Genomic DNA, 15623 nt, shown 5'->3' with positions numbered 1-15623 from the left:
GTTGGCAAGTTCAGAATCAGCTAAGAAAAAGACAGAATATGAGCAAATGCATCGCAAACGCCAGCTTTACTATTCACGAAGCCAACTAAGGAATGAGATTTTAGATGTACAAGCAAAAAGGGTCTCTAACACTCTGTAGCCCACCTTCAGTATCTAGTGTGGATGTGAGCAGCCCACCTAAAGGAAAGTTGTGGTCTCCACAAATTTCATACTGGGAAAGAGTAGAGAGGAAAGAAAGAATGAATCTCTAGTTTTTACTGCTTTTTGGTGGCCCCTCCCCCAATCAAGAAACATAAACCAATGAATGACACCTCTATGGGGAAAAAAACTGGGTATTAATCTGAATAGAAGTCCTTCCACCTGAAAGCATGAAGAGGGAAGGGGAGTGGTCCCTTTTTCCCTACATCAATGAGATTTACGAAAATCCGACAGGACAGCTGATGGCAATTGGGAGAACCGTGTGAGGTTCCCAGGTGCCTACTTTGAAGGGGACTAAAGCGTCATTGTCCTATGTACAATGTTTCTTGTATTTTGTATCTTCTTCAGTAAATGTCTTTATTTTTCATATTACATGGCTGGATACCTTCTGGATAGACCACATATATTAAAATCAAGAAGTCTGATGTCTTTAACTTTGTTCTTTCTCAGGATTATTTTGGCTATTGTGGTTTCACATGGATTTTAGAATATTTTTATTTCTGTGAAAAGTGTCACTAAATTTTGTGGACATAAACTACATTGAATTTGTAGATAGCTTTTATTAGTATGGACATTTTAATAATATTAGTTCTTCTGATCCATGAACATGGGATAGCTTTTCAATTATTTGTGTCTTCTTCAATTTCTTTTGTCAGAATTTTATACTTTTAGGAAGAAAGCTTTCATGTTCTTGGCTGAATTTATTACCAAGTATTTTATTCTTTTTGATGATATTATACACAAGATTTTTTAAATTTGTTTTTTATATATTTTGTTAGTGTATAGAGACAAACTGAGTTCTATATGTTCATTTAGTATCCTAAAACTTTACTGTATTTTTTAAACATATTATTGATTATACCATTACAGTTGTTCTATTCCCTCCCCCTTCATTCCCCTCCACCCTGCACATCCCCTCCCCCACCCTCCCCCTTTAGTTTATGACCACGTGTCTCAAGTTCTTTAGATTCTATATTTCCCCTACTATTCTTGCCCTCCCCCTATCTATTTTCTACCTACCGTCTATGCTATTTTCTGTGCCTTCTCCCCCCTTCTCCTCCTCCCACTCCCCTGTTGCTAACCCTCCATGTGTTCTTCATTTCTATGGTTCCACTCCTGATCTAGCTGTCCTCTTGGTTTGCTTTTGTTTTAGGTGTGGTTGTTAATAACTGTGAGTTTGCTGTCCTTTCACTGTTCATATTTTTCATCTTCTTTTTCTTATATAAGTCCCTTTAGCATTTCATATAATAAGGGCTTGGTGATGATGAACTCCTTGAACTTGACCTTATCTGAGAAGCACTTTATCTGTCCTTCCATTCTAAATGAAAGTTTTGCTGGATAAAGCAATCTTGGCTGTAGGTCTTTGGATTTCATGACTTGGAATACTTCTTTCCAGCCCCTTCTTGCCTGTAAGGTCTCTTTTGAGAAATCCGCTGACAGTCTGATGGGTACTCCTTTGTAGGTGACTGTCCCCTTATCCCTTGCTGCTTCTAGGATTCTCTCCTTCATTTTAGTCTTGGCTAATGTAATTATGATGTGCCTTGGTGTGTTCCTTCTTGGGTCCAACTTCTTTGGGACTCTCTGAGCTTCCTGGATTTCCTGGAAGTCTATTTCCTTTGCCAGACTGGGGAAGTTCTTCTTTATTATTTGTTCAAATACGTTTTCCACTCATGGTTGTTTCTTTCCCCCCTTCTGGTACCCCTATAATTCAGATGTTGGAACGTTTAAAGATGTCCTGGAGGTTCCTAAGCCTCTCCTCATTTTTTTGAATTCTTGTAACTTCGCTTTTTCCTGTTTGGTCATTTCTTCCTTCCTTCTGGTCCACCCCCTTGATTTGAGTCCCAGTTTCCTTTCCATCACTATTGGTTTCCTGTGCATTTCCCTTCATTTCAATTAGTTTAGCCTTCATATATTCCTCTAATTTGTGGCTAAAATCAACCAGTTCTGTGAGCATCCTGATCACCAGTGCCTTGAATTGTGCATCTGAGAGGTTCGCTATTTCCTGGTGGCTTAGAGTTATCGGCTCTCGGGCTTTGAGTTCTTCTTGAGCCATATTTTGGACTGTTTGTGCCTGTTATGTATGAGGAGCAGAGCCCTAGGTGGTCACCAGGGGCAGGCCACTCAGTCGCTGGGTTGTGATGCTATATGTGGGGGCGGGGCCAAAGGAAACCAATGGCAGCCCCCTCTGCTGCCTCCCACCACCACTGCAGGCCTGGCAGTCAGTCCCACTGTGCCTGAATGTGCAACCTCGGTCAGCCTGCTGCTGGGTTCACTGCTGGGGGCTTCGCGGTCCGTCTCACTGCTCACTTCCCTGCTGGTTTATCTGCTCGCGAATGTTTGACCACAACCAGCCCGCCACCCTGAGCCCTCACTGGGTCAGCCTGACAGGGGAGCTGCCTGGGCGCCTGGGGTCAGGGGGTCTTTCTTGCCTGTCCCCACTCTGCTTCTGGCTCCGCCCCTCTTACCGGTTGAACGGTTCCTTGTTGTTGAACTTCCGTATAGTTCAATTTTCTGTTCTTTGGCTGCATCTTTGTTCTCCAAACCTTTGTTGTATTCAAACTTGGTTGTGGGAAAAGGCACAGTGTTTCCACCTACGTCTCCATCTTGGCAGAAGTCCAAAACTTTACTGTATTTGTTGATTAGTTCCAACAGTTTTTTGGTAGAGTCTTTAGGATTTTCTATATATAAGATTATATCATCTGCAAACAATTTTACTTTTTCCTTTTTGATTTGTATGCCCTTCTAAAATTTTGTCTAATTGCTTTGGCAAGGGCCTCCAGTACCATAGCTGAATAGCAATAGTGAGAGTGGGTACCCTAGTCTTGTTCCTGATCTTAGATGAAAATGTTTCAACCTTTCACTGCTGAATATGATGTTAGCTGTGTATAGTTATGTATAGATTTTATCATGTTAAGGTATGTTGTGTCTATATCCAATTTGTTGAGAGATTTTTTAATATCTTGAACAAATGATAGATGCTAGATGATTTTTTCTGTACTAGCAACATGATAATATAATTTTAACTTCCATTCTATTAATGTGATAAATCACACTTACTGATTTGTATATGTTGAACAATCCCAGGATCACTGGGATAAATCCCACTTGATCATGGTGTATTTTCCTTTTGGATTCAGTTTTGCATTTAGTTTGATAGTACACATGTTCCTTGACTTACGATGAAGTTACATCCTAAGAAACCCATCATAAGTTGAAAATATAAGTAAGTGGAAATGCATTTAATACACCTCGTCAACCAAACATCATAGCTTAGCCTCAGTTACCTTAAATGTGCTCAGAGCATTTACATTAGCCTACAGTTGGGCAAAATGATCTCACAGCCATCAAACAGCATCACTAGAGAGCAATATGATAATACTGTATATTGCTAGCTCAGGAAAAAATTAAAGTTCAAACTATGGTTTTTACTAACTGCATATTGCTTTTTCACCATCATAAAGTAAAAAATTCTAAGTCAAACCATTGTGAGTCAGGGTGTGTCTATATTTTTTTGATAACTTTTATATCTATGTTTATCAGGGATACTGGTCTGTGATTTTCTTTTCTTGTAGTATCCTTATATCTATGTTTATCAGGGATACTGGTCTGTGATTTTCTTTTCTTGTAGTATCCTTATCTGTCCTGGGTCTCAGGCTAATGCTGGCCTCATAAAATGAGCCTGGGGGTGTTCCCACCTCTTCAATTTTTTGGAGAGTTTGCAAAAATTGGAGTTAATTCTTTAGATGTTTAGTAGATTTATCAGTGAAGCCATCTGGTCCTGGGCTTTTCTCTGTTGGAATGTTTTTGGTTACTACATCAATCTCCTTACATGCATTGGTCTGTCTGATTTTTTTTGCCTTATGATTAGGACGTGGTGGGTTGTATAATTCTAGGTCACTTGCCCTGCTAATGATGTATTCTGAGAAATACATCACTAGGAGATTTCCTCTTTGTGCCAACATCATAGATTGTACTTACGCAGACCCAGACTGCACAGCCTCCTACCGTAATTGTATGTGCTCTACTTTTACATGCCTGGCAGCACAGTGGGATTGTTCACACCCACATCACCACAAACATATAAACAATGCATTGCACTACCATGTTAGGATAGCTACAACGTCACTAGGTAATAGGAATTTTCAGTTTCAGGAAAATGTTATGGGATCATTCATAACATTTGTGGTTTGTCACTGAGCAAAATATCATTGTGCGTAGCCTGGCGGCATTTCTTCTAGGTGGTCCGATTTGGGGTGTATCATTTATTTATTACAGTCTCTTTGTATTTCTGTGGTATCAGATAATGTCTCCTCTTTCATTTGCAATTTTATTTATTTGAGTCTAAGTATTCTCAGGTATATAAATTGACATAGAATGATTCCTTTAAGAAATTAAAGCAATGCATTATGAATAAATTATTGGTTATTCCTATTCCAAAATTGAAAATGGGAGCTCTGATGAAAGCAAATTTCTAGAACATATTTCCTTGGTGTTTCAGGAGACTCTGGTGGGCCATTAGTGTGTAGACATGAAAACAATCCCTTTGGCCTCTGTGGTATCATGAACTGGGGAGCTGGCTATGCCCGACCAAGGAAGCCAGGTGTATTTGCCAGGGTCAGTGTCTTCTTGGACTGGATTCAGTCCCCAAAATGGTAAGTATCTTCTAATAATTATGAAAACCATGTCTCTTTCTTTAGATTTCTATCAGCATTAAGGAAGAGAAGACTATAAAGTAATATTTTATTTATTTTAGTTTTAAAACCCATTAAAATGCACATTAAAGTTCTGTAAGAATATGTTTTCCCTTAGAGAGAGTTAGTAAAGCTGACTTTTCCTCGGGCAGTTTGAATCCTTGACATGCATTTCCCTTTAACAAAAGCTGCTTTGGAACAGACTACGTGTGGTCTCTGGGCACTCATTTTTATTTATTTTTACCCTGTTCTCTCCAGATACAAATTTTGCTTCACTTCAGATAAATAATAAAAGCAAAACCTTAACAAGGAAACAATGGCCACCACTCATAACTTCAACAGACAGTGCACCTGGGCTTGGTAATGGATATTCCTGTTATCCCATTAAAACAGCTAGTAAGAATTTAGCAAAAAGCATTTCATGTCTGGGTTCCCTTATTTTCCTTGGAACACTCTCAACTCTGTGTTTTCATTTTTTTAAACTGAAAGAGTGGAGAATTGTAATTGTGGTGGTCTGGGGATCTTTTCTATTTCATAGATACAGTGGTCACAGGTAAAAAAAAAAATCTTATGATTGTGAGCAACTGCCTGAATTTGAAGCGCAGAGAATTATTTTGACCTCTGAGCTATTTATTTCTACGTAAACAAAGGTCCTTATACTTTCAGGTATCTTGCCCATTTAAGACTCCGGTTATGAGAACCCCAAGACTAACATGAGGGTTACTGTCTCTCTTAATTCTCCCACAATTGTTACTGTCTGTTTTCTAATAGGATTTTTATTGTTAGTGAAGAACAAACAGCAGCCTGAGGTTTCAAAGTCTGTAGTAGACTTATGGGGAGATGCAAATTCTATGATATCATCGTTCTTGGTTTTCTAATGCTCAGGGTCTTTCCCCTTTCATTTAGCTCTTCCCCACTCACTCCCACATACACTCAAGTCAGTAGACAATAAGAGGAGTTGGAGAAAAATTGAAGAAGATACAAGTGGTGGGGGTTGGGGAATTGTTAGATTGAGAACTTCAGCAGAAGAAAGGGATGAGATCTAGTGCTTGGCCAGAGGGCTTGGTCTTAGGTAGGAGCAAAGCGCAGTTCCTCCATAATTGCCAGGTGGAAGGCAGAATATTCAGTCACTGACACAGGTGTATGGGTATGTGTAGAGATGGGAGCTTCTGGCATTTTTTTCTAATTGCATCTGTTTTCTCAGCAGATGAAACAGGGCATTATGAAGGAAGGCTCAAGGGTTTTAAAAGGAAAAAAAAGAGAAAGTATGAAAAAGCTCTCTAAAAAAAGTGGCCAAGTGTGTAGACTAAGAAAATGTAGTAGAATTATTGGGCAGCATAAAAACCTCTGAGATTAATGATTGTAAATTCAGAAGGAGACCAACCAGTTGACTTAATTGTACGTTTTCCTCTGTAGACACTGAGCACTACCACATAGATGCAAAGCAGGTAGAGAATTCATTCAGTCGGAATGGGTTTTCCCATGGATGCAAAGGTATGAAGAAAGTGAGAATATGTCTGAAGAAGGGACTAAAACAATGGATCATTGGAGTTGAAGTAGGAAAGGAGTAAACAAGGATGTGAAATGAGTTAACCTCCAAGGAAGAGGGGACAGGGTAGATCAGCAATTTTCAAGCTTTTTCATGTCATGGCACACAAACACAGTGTACTAAAATTCTTTGGCACACCAAAAAATATATATTTTGCTGATCTGACAAAAAATTAGGTATAGGTATAATTTTGATTCACACCAGAAAGCTATAGATGAATTGGTTCTTGACATTTTTTAATTTGACAGTCTAAGAGAAAAGAGGTCAGTGCCCCTCACTAAATACTCAGGCATTGCATGTTTTGAAATTGTTGTGGCACACTATTATGCCATGACACACTGGTTGAAAATCCCTGGGATAGTTGAACTGCAAGTCTCAAAAGTTGTAAGGACTGTTGGAAGAACTTAAAAGATAGAAGTTCATGGTTGGAGACAGTGGTGCTTAAAATTAAGATTATGAAAAGCTTGGGGTTTCTTCTAATGAACAGGCCTCTAGGGGCTGACCTTTGGGATAAGACTGAGGTCTGGTCAGGGGAAGTTGAGAAACTGACAAGCTTCAGTTCTGGAATCATCATCTACATTATACGGATACTGAAATCAGCAAGTGTTGGAAAAATAGTGTTGGAGGGAACATCTGCTAAAATCTAGGAATGAAAAGGAATAACTCAGAGACCACTTGTGAATGATATGGTCTGACAATACAAGAGTCAAAGAGTCAAAACAAGAGTCAGAGTCATATTTCGATTAAAATGAAGTCTGGAGCCCTGGCTAGTATAGCTCAGTGAATTGAGTGCCAGCCTGTGAACCGAAGGTCACTGGTTGGATTCCCAGTGAATCAGTTGCCTCAGGTGCAGGCCAGGTCCCCAGTTGGGGGCGTGCAAGAGGCAAACAACTCTCTCACACATCAATGCTTCTCTCCTTCTCGTTCTCCCTCCCTTCCTCCCTCTCTAACAATAAATACATATAATCTTTAAAGAAACAAAATCTGGAACTGGGCTTGAGATAGAAAGAAAGCTTAGGTCCAGGATTCTAAAACCTAATGATTTCAATGGGTTGGCTTAAGTAATTTGAATGTGTGCCTAAGTAATTTAATGCAGGTAAAGCACTGAGAACACGGGTGGCATGAGCAGGGAGAAGGGTCAATAAGTGGGAGTGATGGTGACAATTGAATGTGTTCTTTGACCTATTCCATTCAGGCTATTGGAAAATAAATATCGGTAATGTGTAGAGAAAATATTTCTCACTTGTACATGTTCAGGAATTCTTACGCATGCCAAAGAACTTGGAAAGTTTTACATAAGAAACTGCATTGTGACACTCAAATACGGAACAGGCTGACAGGGTCCAGAGGGGAGAGGGGGGAGAATCATAGGGGAAAAGGGGAGGGACTCACATGAACAAGTATAAAGGACACATGGACAATAACTAAGGGTGGGGGGCGGAAATGGGAGGGAGGTGGGGAGCACTGGGTGGGGCAGGGCTGAGAATATAAGACAGAAAGCTGTTCTTGAACAAGAATTAAATGTAAAAAATTATCAAAATAAATAAATAAATAAATAAAAAGAAACTGCATTGTTTTATTTTAGTTCTAGGACTATTGTATGAGAGAAAATGTTAGGACTATGCCACATTTAACACTCACCTGCTCTCACCACTTGTTTTTTACGTAAGGGAATTAATGAATCTTAGCTATTTTTTTAATTGTTCCCCATTTATAAAAAGCAGTGACTGGTTGGGAATTCATGAATTTATATGATTTGGCTCCTTTTTCAGGCAGATTTGTCACAGAGGATTCCCGTGGAGAGGAAAAAAAGATTGAAAAGATTGGAAAGACGTATTAGGGGCACACTGTGAAAGCCATTGTGAGGTGTACTACTTTAGTTGCTCTTAACAAAGAAAGAACTCAGTTCTTCTGTTTCATACACTGTTCCCAGATTGGAGGGCATGGTAGGGGAAGATTAGAGACTGGTAAATCAGTTAGGTTACTATTAAGTCAAAGTAGATTTAATAAACCTATAAATTACATTACCATAACCTTATAAATGAAAAAGAGAATTTGCAGAGAAGCAACAGTAGACTGGGCGGTGGACTAGCATCCTGAATTCTTGTAGCATTTTATTTCCCTTCTACTACCCTTCATTACTACTTGGTTAGATTATTAATTTTTCTACACAGAACACATATAATCATGTATATATTAATTAACAGATACACATTAAAACGTGTTAATTTAAGTACGAGTATTCAATATGTAATTGCTCGGAAGATTTTTATCAAGGGACTAAATAGGCATAAGGGAAGAAGGAACAGTCAAGGATATAACCTGAAGAAGAAGCTGGTTACAAAATCACTGGGCCAGAGAGCTACTGGCAGCTGAAACTCTGCAGGTATCTCTGCAGGTCTAATGGCGGCCTTGAACTTACAAATAAGTCAGAGAAATAAGAGATATTCAAGAGCTTTCAGCAAATTCTCCTTTTCTTGACCTCAATCACAAATTGCATGTGTGTAATCATTAGTCCCAGTAGGATAAATGCTCAGGGAAATTAGTGAAGATTTAGGAACATATCTTTAGTTGCATCTCAAAGAAGGAGAGAAATAAAGACATGCTGGGAGTAGAGAGCGTAAGCCACTGTGCATTTTCTAAGAAATTTTAGAAATTCAGTTAAAAGTCATTTTACATCATTATAATTTAAATTCTACTCTTGCAACCTCATTTTAAGAAAATAGGACACATTAAATGGGATGATCTTTTTTACCGAAGAACTTGTGATGGAGTGTAGTAAAGTTTTACTTTTCTTCTTGTAAACCTAAATTTTCCAAGTTTGTGATAGAACCTCGTTTTTCTTGGCTTTGCTTATGTTGGTCCCTGGTGTCTGGGTTCTGAACTGCAGGCTGTTCCTCTAAAGAGGAGCTAGAAGAGCCCAGAGGCTTTTGATCAACTCCAAGGTGTCCACTGGATTATCAGGGAAAACTGGAATGTTCTTGGATGCTCAGAGTCACCAAGCAGTATAGCCGAATTGACAGTCAAGTACCTGTCACTCCCTGGGTCTCCTATGTGTCAAGACTCAGTCCTGACTATTTACAAAGAAGGCCACAGTGAGAGAAGGAGGTCAGGTAACCCTTACTGGCGTTTAAACTTCAGGCTGGAACTCTGTTGTGCAGAAGTGGTTCTTGGACTTGGTAATAACACTGCCAAAATGGTGATCCATGTAATACGCATGCCTTTTTTCCTAGACATACCTAATATGTTCAAAACATACCAAACAGGTATACTAAAGGTTGAGTGTGTGTGTTTGTATTTTATTGCTTGTATAGCCAAGGGAAAAAAAGGCAAAAGGGACAGACTTCTTTAAACATACCAAAAACCACGCCCGAATGCCTAAACTGTGTATGTGCAAGAGTCAAGATGGTTAAAAATGGGGGGGGGGTAGTATTGAATTTTAAAATGAAGCGAAATACATCAAGGCTTTTAAAATGGCAGAATTAAAAACATTGTTAGTAACATGCCAGCTGTCATTTTATTTCATGTGCCAACAAACCCATTTTTGTTCAACAAAGTGAAGATGCCATGTCCTGTCTGTGTAGGTGTCATACAGGCCTTTTGTCTCTCAGTGAAGAGGAAAGTGTTGGAAATAATATGGTTAATGGGGAAACCTGGAATGAAATAAGTTTGTGTGTATGGTGCACACACCTATGCATGTGCTCGATTCAGGAGTACATGGAGGCCTGCAAAATTGCTTTGAAAGTGAGATTATTTTCTTAGGTTTACATTAGGGTGAGAGGTTAAATCATTGACTTAAAAGACACACACAATTTTTCACATTTTTAAAACTGTTGTTCAAGCACAGTTGTCTTCATTTTTCCTCCATCACTCCCCCCAACCCCAGTCATCCCCACCTCCCACTCTTGATCCAAACTTCCCTCTGGTTTTGTCCATGTGTCCTTTATACATGTTCCCGACAGCCCTTCTCCCCCCATTGTCCCCTCTCACCTCCCCTCTAGTTACTGTCCATTATTCTTAATTTCAATGTCTCTGGTTATATTTTACTTGCCTGTTTTGTTGATTAGGTTCTCACATATAGATGAGATCATATGGTATTTGTCTTTCACTGCCTGGCTTATTTCACTTAGCGTAATGCTCTCCAGTTCCACCCATGCTATTGCAAAGGGTAGGAACTCTTTTCCTTCTGTGGTGTAGTATTCCATCGTGTAAATGTACCATAGGTTTTTGCTCCATTCATCTGTGGGTTCAGCAAGATGGCAGAGGAGTGAGTGGAAGCCCTGCCCCCAAGAGAAAAGGCACACACATTTGTTAAAGGGATCTTTCTTTCAAAATACTATCTCATTTAGACTTCAGAAAAACTATTAACTGGCCTGTACACTATGGACATCCTTCCCCTACAGTCAGACCTCTTAAAACTGCTCAAGGTCTTCCCCTTATAGCCGGATGGAATAAAATCCAGATCCTAGCCTACCTGTCAGCCCCCTAACCCCACATGCTCGGGGCACTTTCATTCTCACCTGAGGGCCCTTGTGCACCTACTTCGCCCAGCTGTCCAAAGAGCTTCTTCTCATCCTTGTCCCTCACCCTCAAGTGTGGACTAGAATGTCACCTTCCTAATGAGTCCTACCTTGATTGACACAAATTGTATCACCTCCTGCCTGTGTACTTCTTAGTGCCCTTTTCTTAGCAAGTATTGACTTCTCATATATTTTGGGGGTTTTTTCATGGATGTGCCTTTGCCTTTGAATGTGAGCTTCCTGAGGGCTGAAATTGTTGTCTCTTCACTTCAAGAATCCCCAGTGCCTAGAACGGTACCTGACACATGGAGGACACACATGAACTGAATGAATGAATGAATGAATGAATGAATGAATGGAAAGTCGCCTCCTCAAAGACACCTTGTCAGTCTAAAGTGGCATCCTTTATTCCCTCCTGACAATCAGTTTCTATCATGTTCTGCTAGTTATTTCATTTTCAGCCTCAGTCTCTATGTGAAATTGTCTTCATTTACCTGACTAAAATGAAAGCTTCACAAGAGCAGGGCTCTTGCTATTTATTCTGTACCTTCTATATCTCCCCAAATTAGGATAACAGCTAAAGACTAAGGACATTTTTCACACGAATGTGTACTGCTGAGTCACTCTTCAGAAAGGCTAAATCAGTTTTTGCTGCCATTAGCAGTACATGGGAGCCTCTTCCACCATGCCAGTAACCTAATATATAAATTTGACAGGCACTTTTACTTTTCAAAAATATTAATGGGGGTATATATTTTTCATATACCACTTAGCTATTTGTATTTTTTATTTTTTGTCATTGTCATCCACTTTTAAGTGTTATTCTTTTTATTGGTTTATAAAAGCTTTTATAAATAAAGACATTTTTTTCTTTATCACAAGTTGCAAGTGCTTATTCCTAAGGTTGTGATTTGCCTTTAAATTTTATTATATGTTGGTGTAAACATTCTAAATTTTATTTGCTTAAATATCTTCACACATATCTCTGACCTGTGACTTATCTCACTGCTTTACATTTAAAAAAATAATTCATCCTGAGTTCTGGAAAAAGTTAATTAAAAATTTACTTCTTTAGTCCTGCGAAAATGCATTATATAGTAAAGCAATGCCATACCTGTTTCTTTAAAACTAACTTATTTTCCTTCCAATTTATATCACTATTCTTACCTATAGGTTCTCCTATAGAAAGACACATTTTTCAGGACAAACTTTCTTCTGTCATTATAACCAATTGGAATACATGCTTGACTTTTATGTGAACTAACTGAGGAACCACAAATGATTTTTAAGCCTAGCATTTGTTTGCTTTGAAATTGCCATCTTGATCTTTTTAGAATTGCTTTGTCTCTTCAGATAGCTGTGGGACTGTCATCGGAACATTACCCCCATTCAAGATGGATAGTATTCTTCCGCACTGCGAAGTGCCATCGTCTCCCTGTGTGAGCCAGCAACTCGTTCCAGAGCTGCATTTTTCTCTGCTTGCTACAAATAAGTATTTGCTCGTTCTGCAAATAGTACTTCAATCTGATTTACCCAAATATGTTACGCCAAGTAATCTTTTTTCCTTGTCGGATACAATCTCCTCCCTCTCTTCCCCTCTGCAAGCCTTTGTGGGGCCCCTCCTATGGACCGGAGAGCGGCTCTCCTCGGTTTTGGGAATCCAGTAGTGAACGAATGGACAAAAAGTGCCTTTCCTTATCCAGCTTATGTCCTAGTGGGGAGAGGACGCATAACGGGATAAAATAAAATGTGTAATGTACTCTGCGGGTGAGCTGGGAGAAACGTGAAGTGAGGAGGGAGGGAAGTAGTACCTGGGACGCGGGTACCATGTAGTGGGTGTGCATAGTCAAAGCCGCAAATGTCTTTCTGACTAGGTGGCATCTAAATGAGTGTTACAGGATGACATGGCGTCATCCCAATAGTAGATGAGTTTGATGCTAAAAAAACTCACAGGTTCTTTCATATTTTCTTTTTTAACGATTTTATTTATTTATCTTTAGAGGAGAAAGGAAGGAAAGAGGAAGAGAAATATCAGTATATGGTTGCCTCTTGTGCATCTCCTGCTGGGAACTGGCCTGCAACCCAGGCATGTGCCCTGATTGGAACGATCCTCTGGTTTGAAGATCCATGCTCAATCCACTGAGCTACACCAACCAGGGCTTCTTTCATATTTTCTTAATCAGCCCTCTGAATTGTTTTGGAATCATGATTATAACTTTTTTCCCATCTTTGTCTTCAGGCTCTCAAAGTAAAGCAATTGAAGAAAAACTGATATGTAGGGGAAAATGAACTTTCAGATAGAAAATGTTTTCCATTATGAGTCTTTGTGGTAAAATATGTTTAATAATTAGGTTAATTTTATAGGAGAAAAATGGCATGTCACCATCATTTAAAGACAAAATAGTTTCCTGCCTACTTCCCTTCAAGGAGCCATGTGACACAGTAGAGTAGGCTATGATGGTCGGGACTTGTGGCCCCGTGTCCGACACTCCCCCCTCAGCATACAAGTCTGACTTTGGGCCAGTCACTTGAGTTCTGGAACCCTGTTTCCTCATGTTGTGAACTGGAGTAAATTTATACCTGATGGGTACACACTTGCAACTAATAGACAAATAAGAGCCAGGGATCTAATAATGCACAGTATAGTGAGTACAGGCAGTAATATTGTATTCTAATCAACAAACTTGCTAAGGTACTAGATATCGATTATTTCTACCACAAAAAAATAAGAAATAACTATGTGATGGGGTCAAGGAACTAACTATTGCTACAACTGCCATAATATTACAATATATGAATGTATCAACTCAACATGTTGTATCCCTTAAATTTATACCATGTTACATGCCAAATGTATTTCAATAAAAACAAATAATGCTTGAAAATAAATAGTTCATGTGCCTAAAACAGAAAACCTACTAAAAAACTTGAGTCCTTGTTTTTTACTTGATTTGATTTTTTTTTTAACCTAGGTGAATTACATGGAAGAAGCCTTTACCCAATGATTTTCATGAGTTCCAGACCGCTGGTGAGGGTGGCATGTCATTTCCTGTACGAGGTGCTTTGGGCAGAAGTTATATTGTTTTTAGAGTCCAAGGTATGTTTGGTCATTGTAAAAATGTATACAGTTTAAAGTCAATGCTTTTCTTTTTAGAAATATTCAAAGCTTGTACATTGTGTAAGAAGTCATGTTTCTGTGGGCAATGCGTTAGCAAGTTTGAGGGGATCAATGTTGGTCAGGCCCAATAGAGAAACTGTTCTGTGGACAACTGGACTGACTTATAAACCATCCAGAATTGTGATTTCTCGGCACGGCTAAGATATGTGGGGTGCAAAACCATGTTTTCGATTGTGCTTGTAATTTTACACCACGGAGAACCTTTTTTGCGGCTGTAATTCCCGTGGGTCAGAAGATCTGGGTTTGAAATCTTGGCTGGCTGTGGATCGGTTGTCATCTCTCTATCAGTGTTTTCTTTAGAGGGGTATTATAATAATAAAAGATTAGAATGAGCTTTAAAACAAACTACCCGAACATCAGATGCTAGCATTATAAATGTAAACTCTGTGGAATTCAGAGTTATCTATCAGATTGCATTTTAGAACATGTGGTTAGTGAGGATTTTCTACTCCAGATGAGCATAGGTCACTGAAAGCTTGTTTCTCTCCTTGGCACCAAAAATTGCTGCAAAGATATATCTGGGGAAAAGTTCAGTGAATAATAAAGAAAAGCATGCATATCACATGAAAAGTGTTTTTTTCCCTGAAGCACTAGGTTAAGAATGTTGCTTTCAGATGGAACTGTGCGTGGAACCAGCGTTGCCTGCATTTACCTCACATTACCTTCCATGGACCCCGCGCTGTGCCAACCACAGTTCCAGGGGCTGGTTTTCTGTGTCTTTGTCTGTTTCAGTTAGAGACGTGTCAGGGACACTCACCACCTACTGTTAACTTTTTTAGAGAAGAAAATTTGCAGCTTTGATCTGAAAAGGCATATAGCAAAACTTTTAAATATGAGTTTTATTCTCATTTCCTTTTCTTTCTTTATTTCTAGGTCCAAAGTTCAGTAAAATAACCAGACTTCCTCAGAGTTCAAACCAAGAGCACGTGGCCACTTATAACAGTGTTATTCTGAACAAACCAGCAGAAATCATACAGATCCCAAGATATTTTCACAGAACTACTAGGAAGTGAGGACTGTGCATTATGATGAAAGACCTAGGGGAAGGATTACTTGACAGGTAACAACCCTTAGGATGTGCCTGAAGCATTATTTTTCAGCTGACCTGAGGCCTTTAATACACAAAAGCTGATTGTAAGATTATTCCCATTAATAAATTGTGCTTTTTGAACTAAAGAGATCATTTATCAGGCAAAGTGGGAAGTCAAATCTCAAAGAGTTTTAGAGATAAAAAATATATATGTAGAATCTTCTGTCACTTAGTAGGTACTCAGTAAGTGGTTCTTAAATTGGCATGATGGAGATAGAACTTTCCTAGAATTAAATGATAAGATAAATTTAAATGGATAAAGGAAAAATGAAGTTTTATGTCATATCAATTTGAAGTAAATTTATGTGATTTGGGGTAGTTTGAGGCAATTCAGACAAGAGTAGATCCTTAATTCTAAAAGATTGCCAGTCGGAATTCAGAGTACTTTACATGATCA

At 39.0% G+C, this 15623-nt stretch overlaps 1 protein-coding gene across 1 annotated transcript in view; it reads left to right on the top strand.

Moving 5' to 3' along the window:
* Window positions 1-15149, top strand: part of OVCH1 (ovochymase 1) — a 46593-nt gene extending 31444 nt beyond the window's left edge. Inside the window, 7 exon segments of the mRNA XM_037035048.1 lie at window positions 4692-4847; window positions 5152-5249; window positions 9329-9437; window positions 9439-9551; window positions 13931-14005; window positions 14008-14055; window positions 15010-15149. Coding sequence (XP_036890943.1) covers window positions 4692-4847; window positions 5152-5249; window positions 9329-9437; window positions 9439-9551; window positions 13931-14005; window positions 14008-14055; window positions 15010-15149 — 739 coding nt within the window.
* The last annotated feature ends 474 nt before the right edge of the window (window positions 15150-15623 follow it).

This window comes from Sturnira hondurensis, unplaced genomic scaffold (genome assembly GCF_014824575.4).
Source record: "Sturnira hondurensis isolate 20B ecotype Veracruz unplaced genomic scaffold, ASM1482457v3 Scaffold0000362, whole genome shotgun sequence".
NCBI classification, from domain to species: domain Eukaryota; kingdom Metazoa; phylum Chordata; class Mammalia; order Chiroptera; family Phyllostomidae; genus Sturnira; species Sturnira hondurensis.
This window is presented reverse-complemented; position numbering and strand designations above follow the sequence as displayed.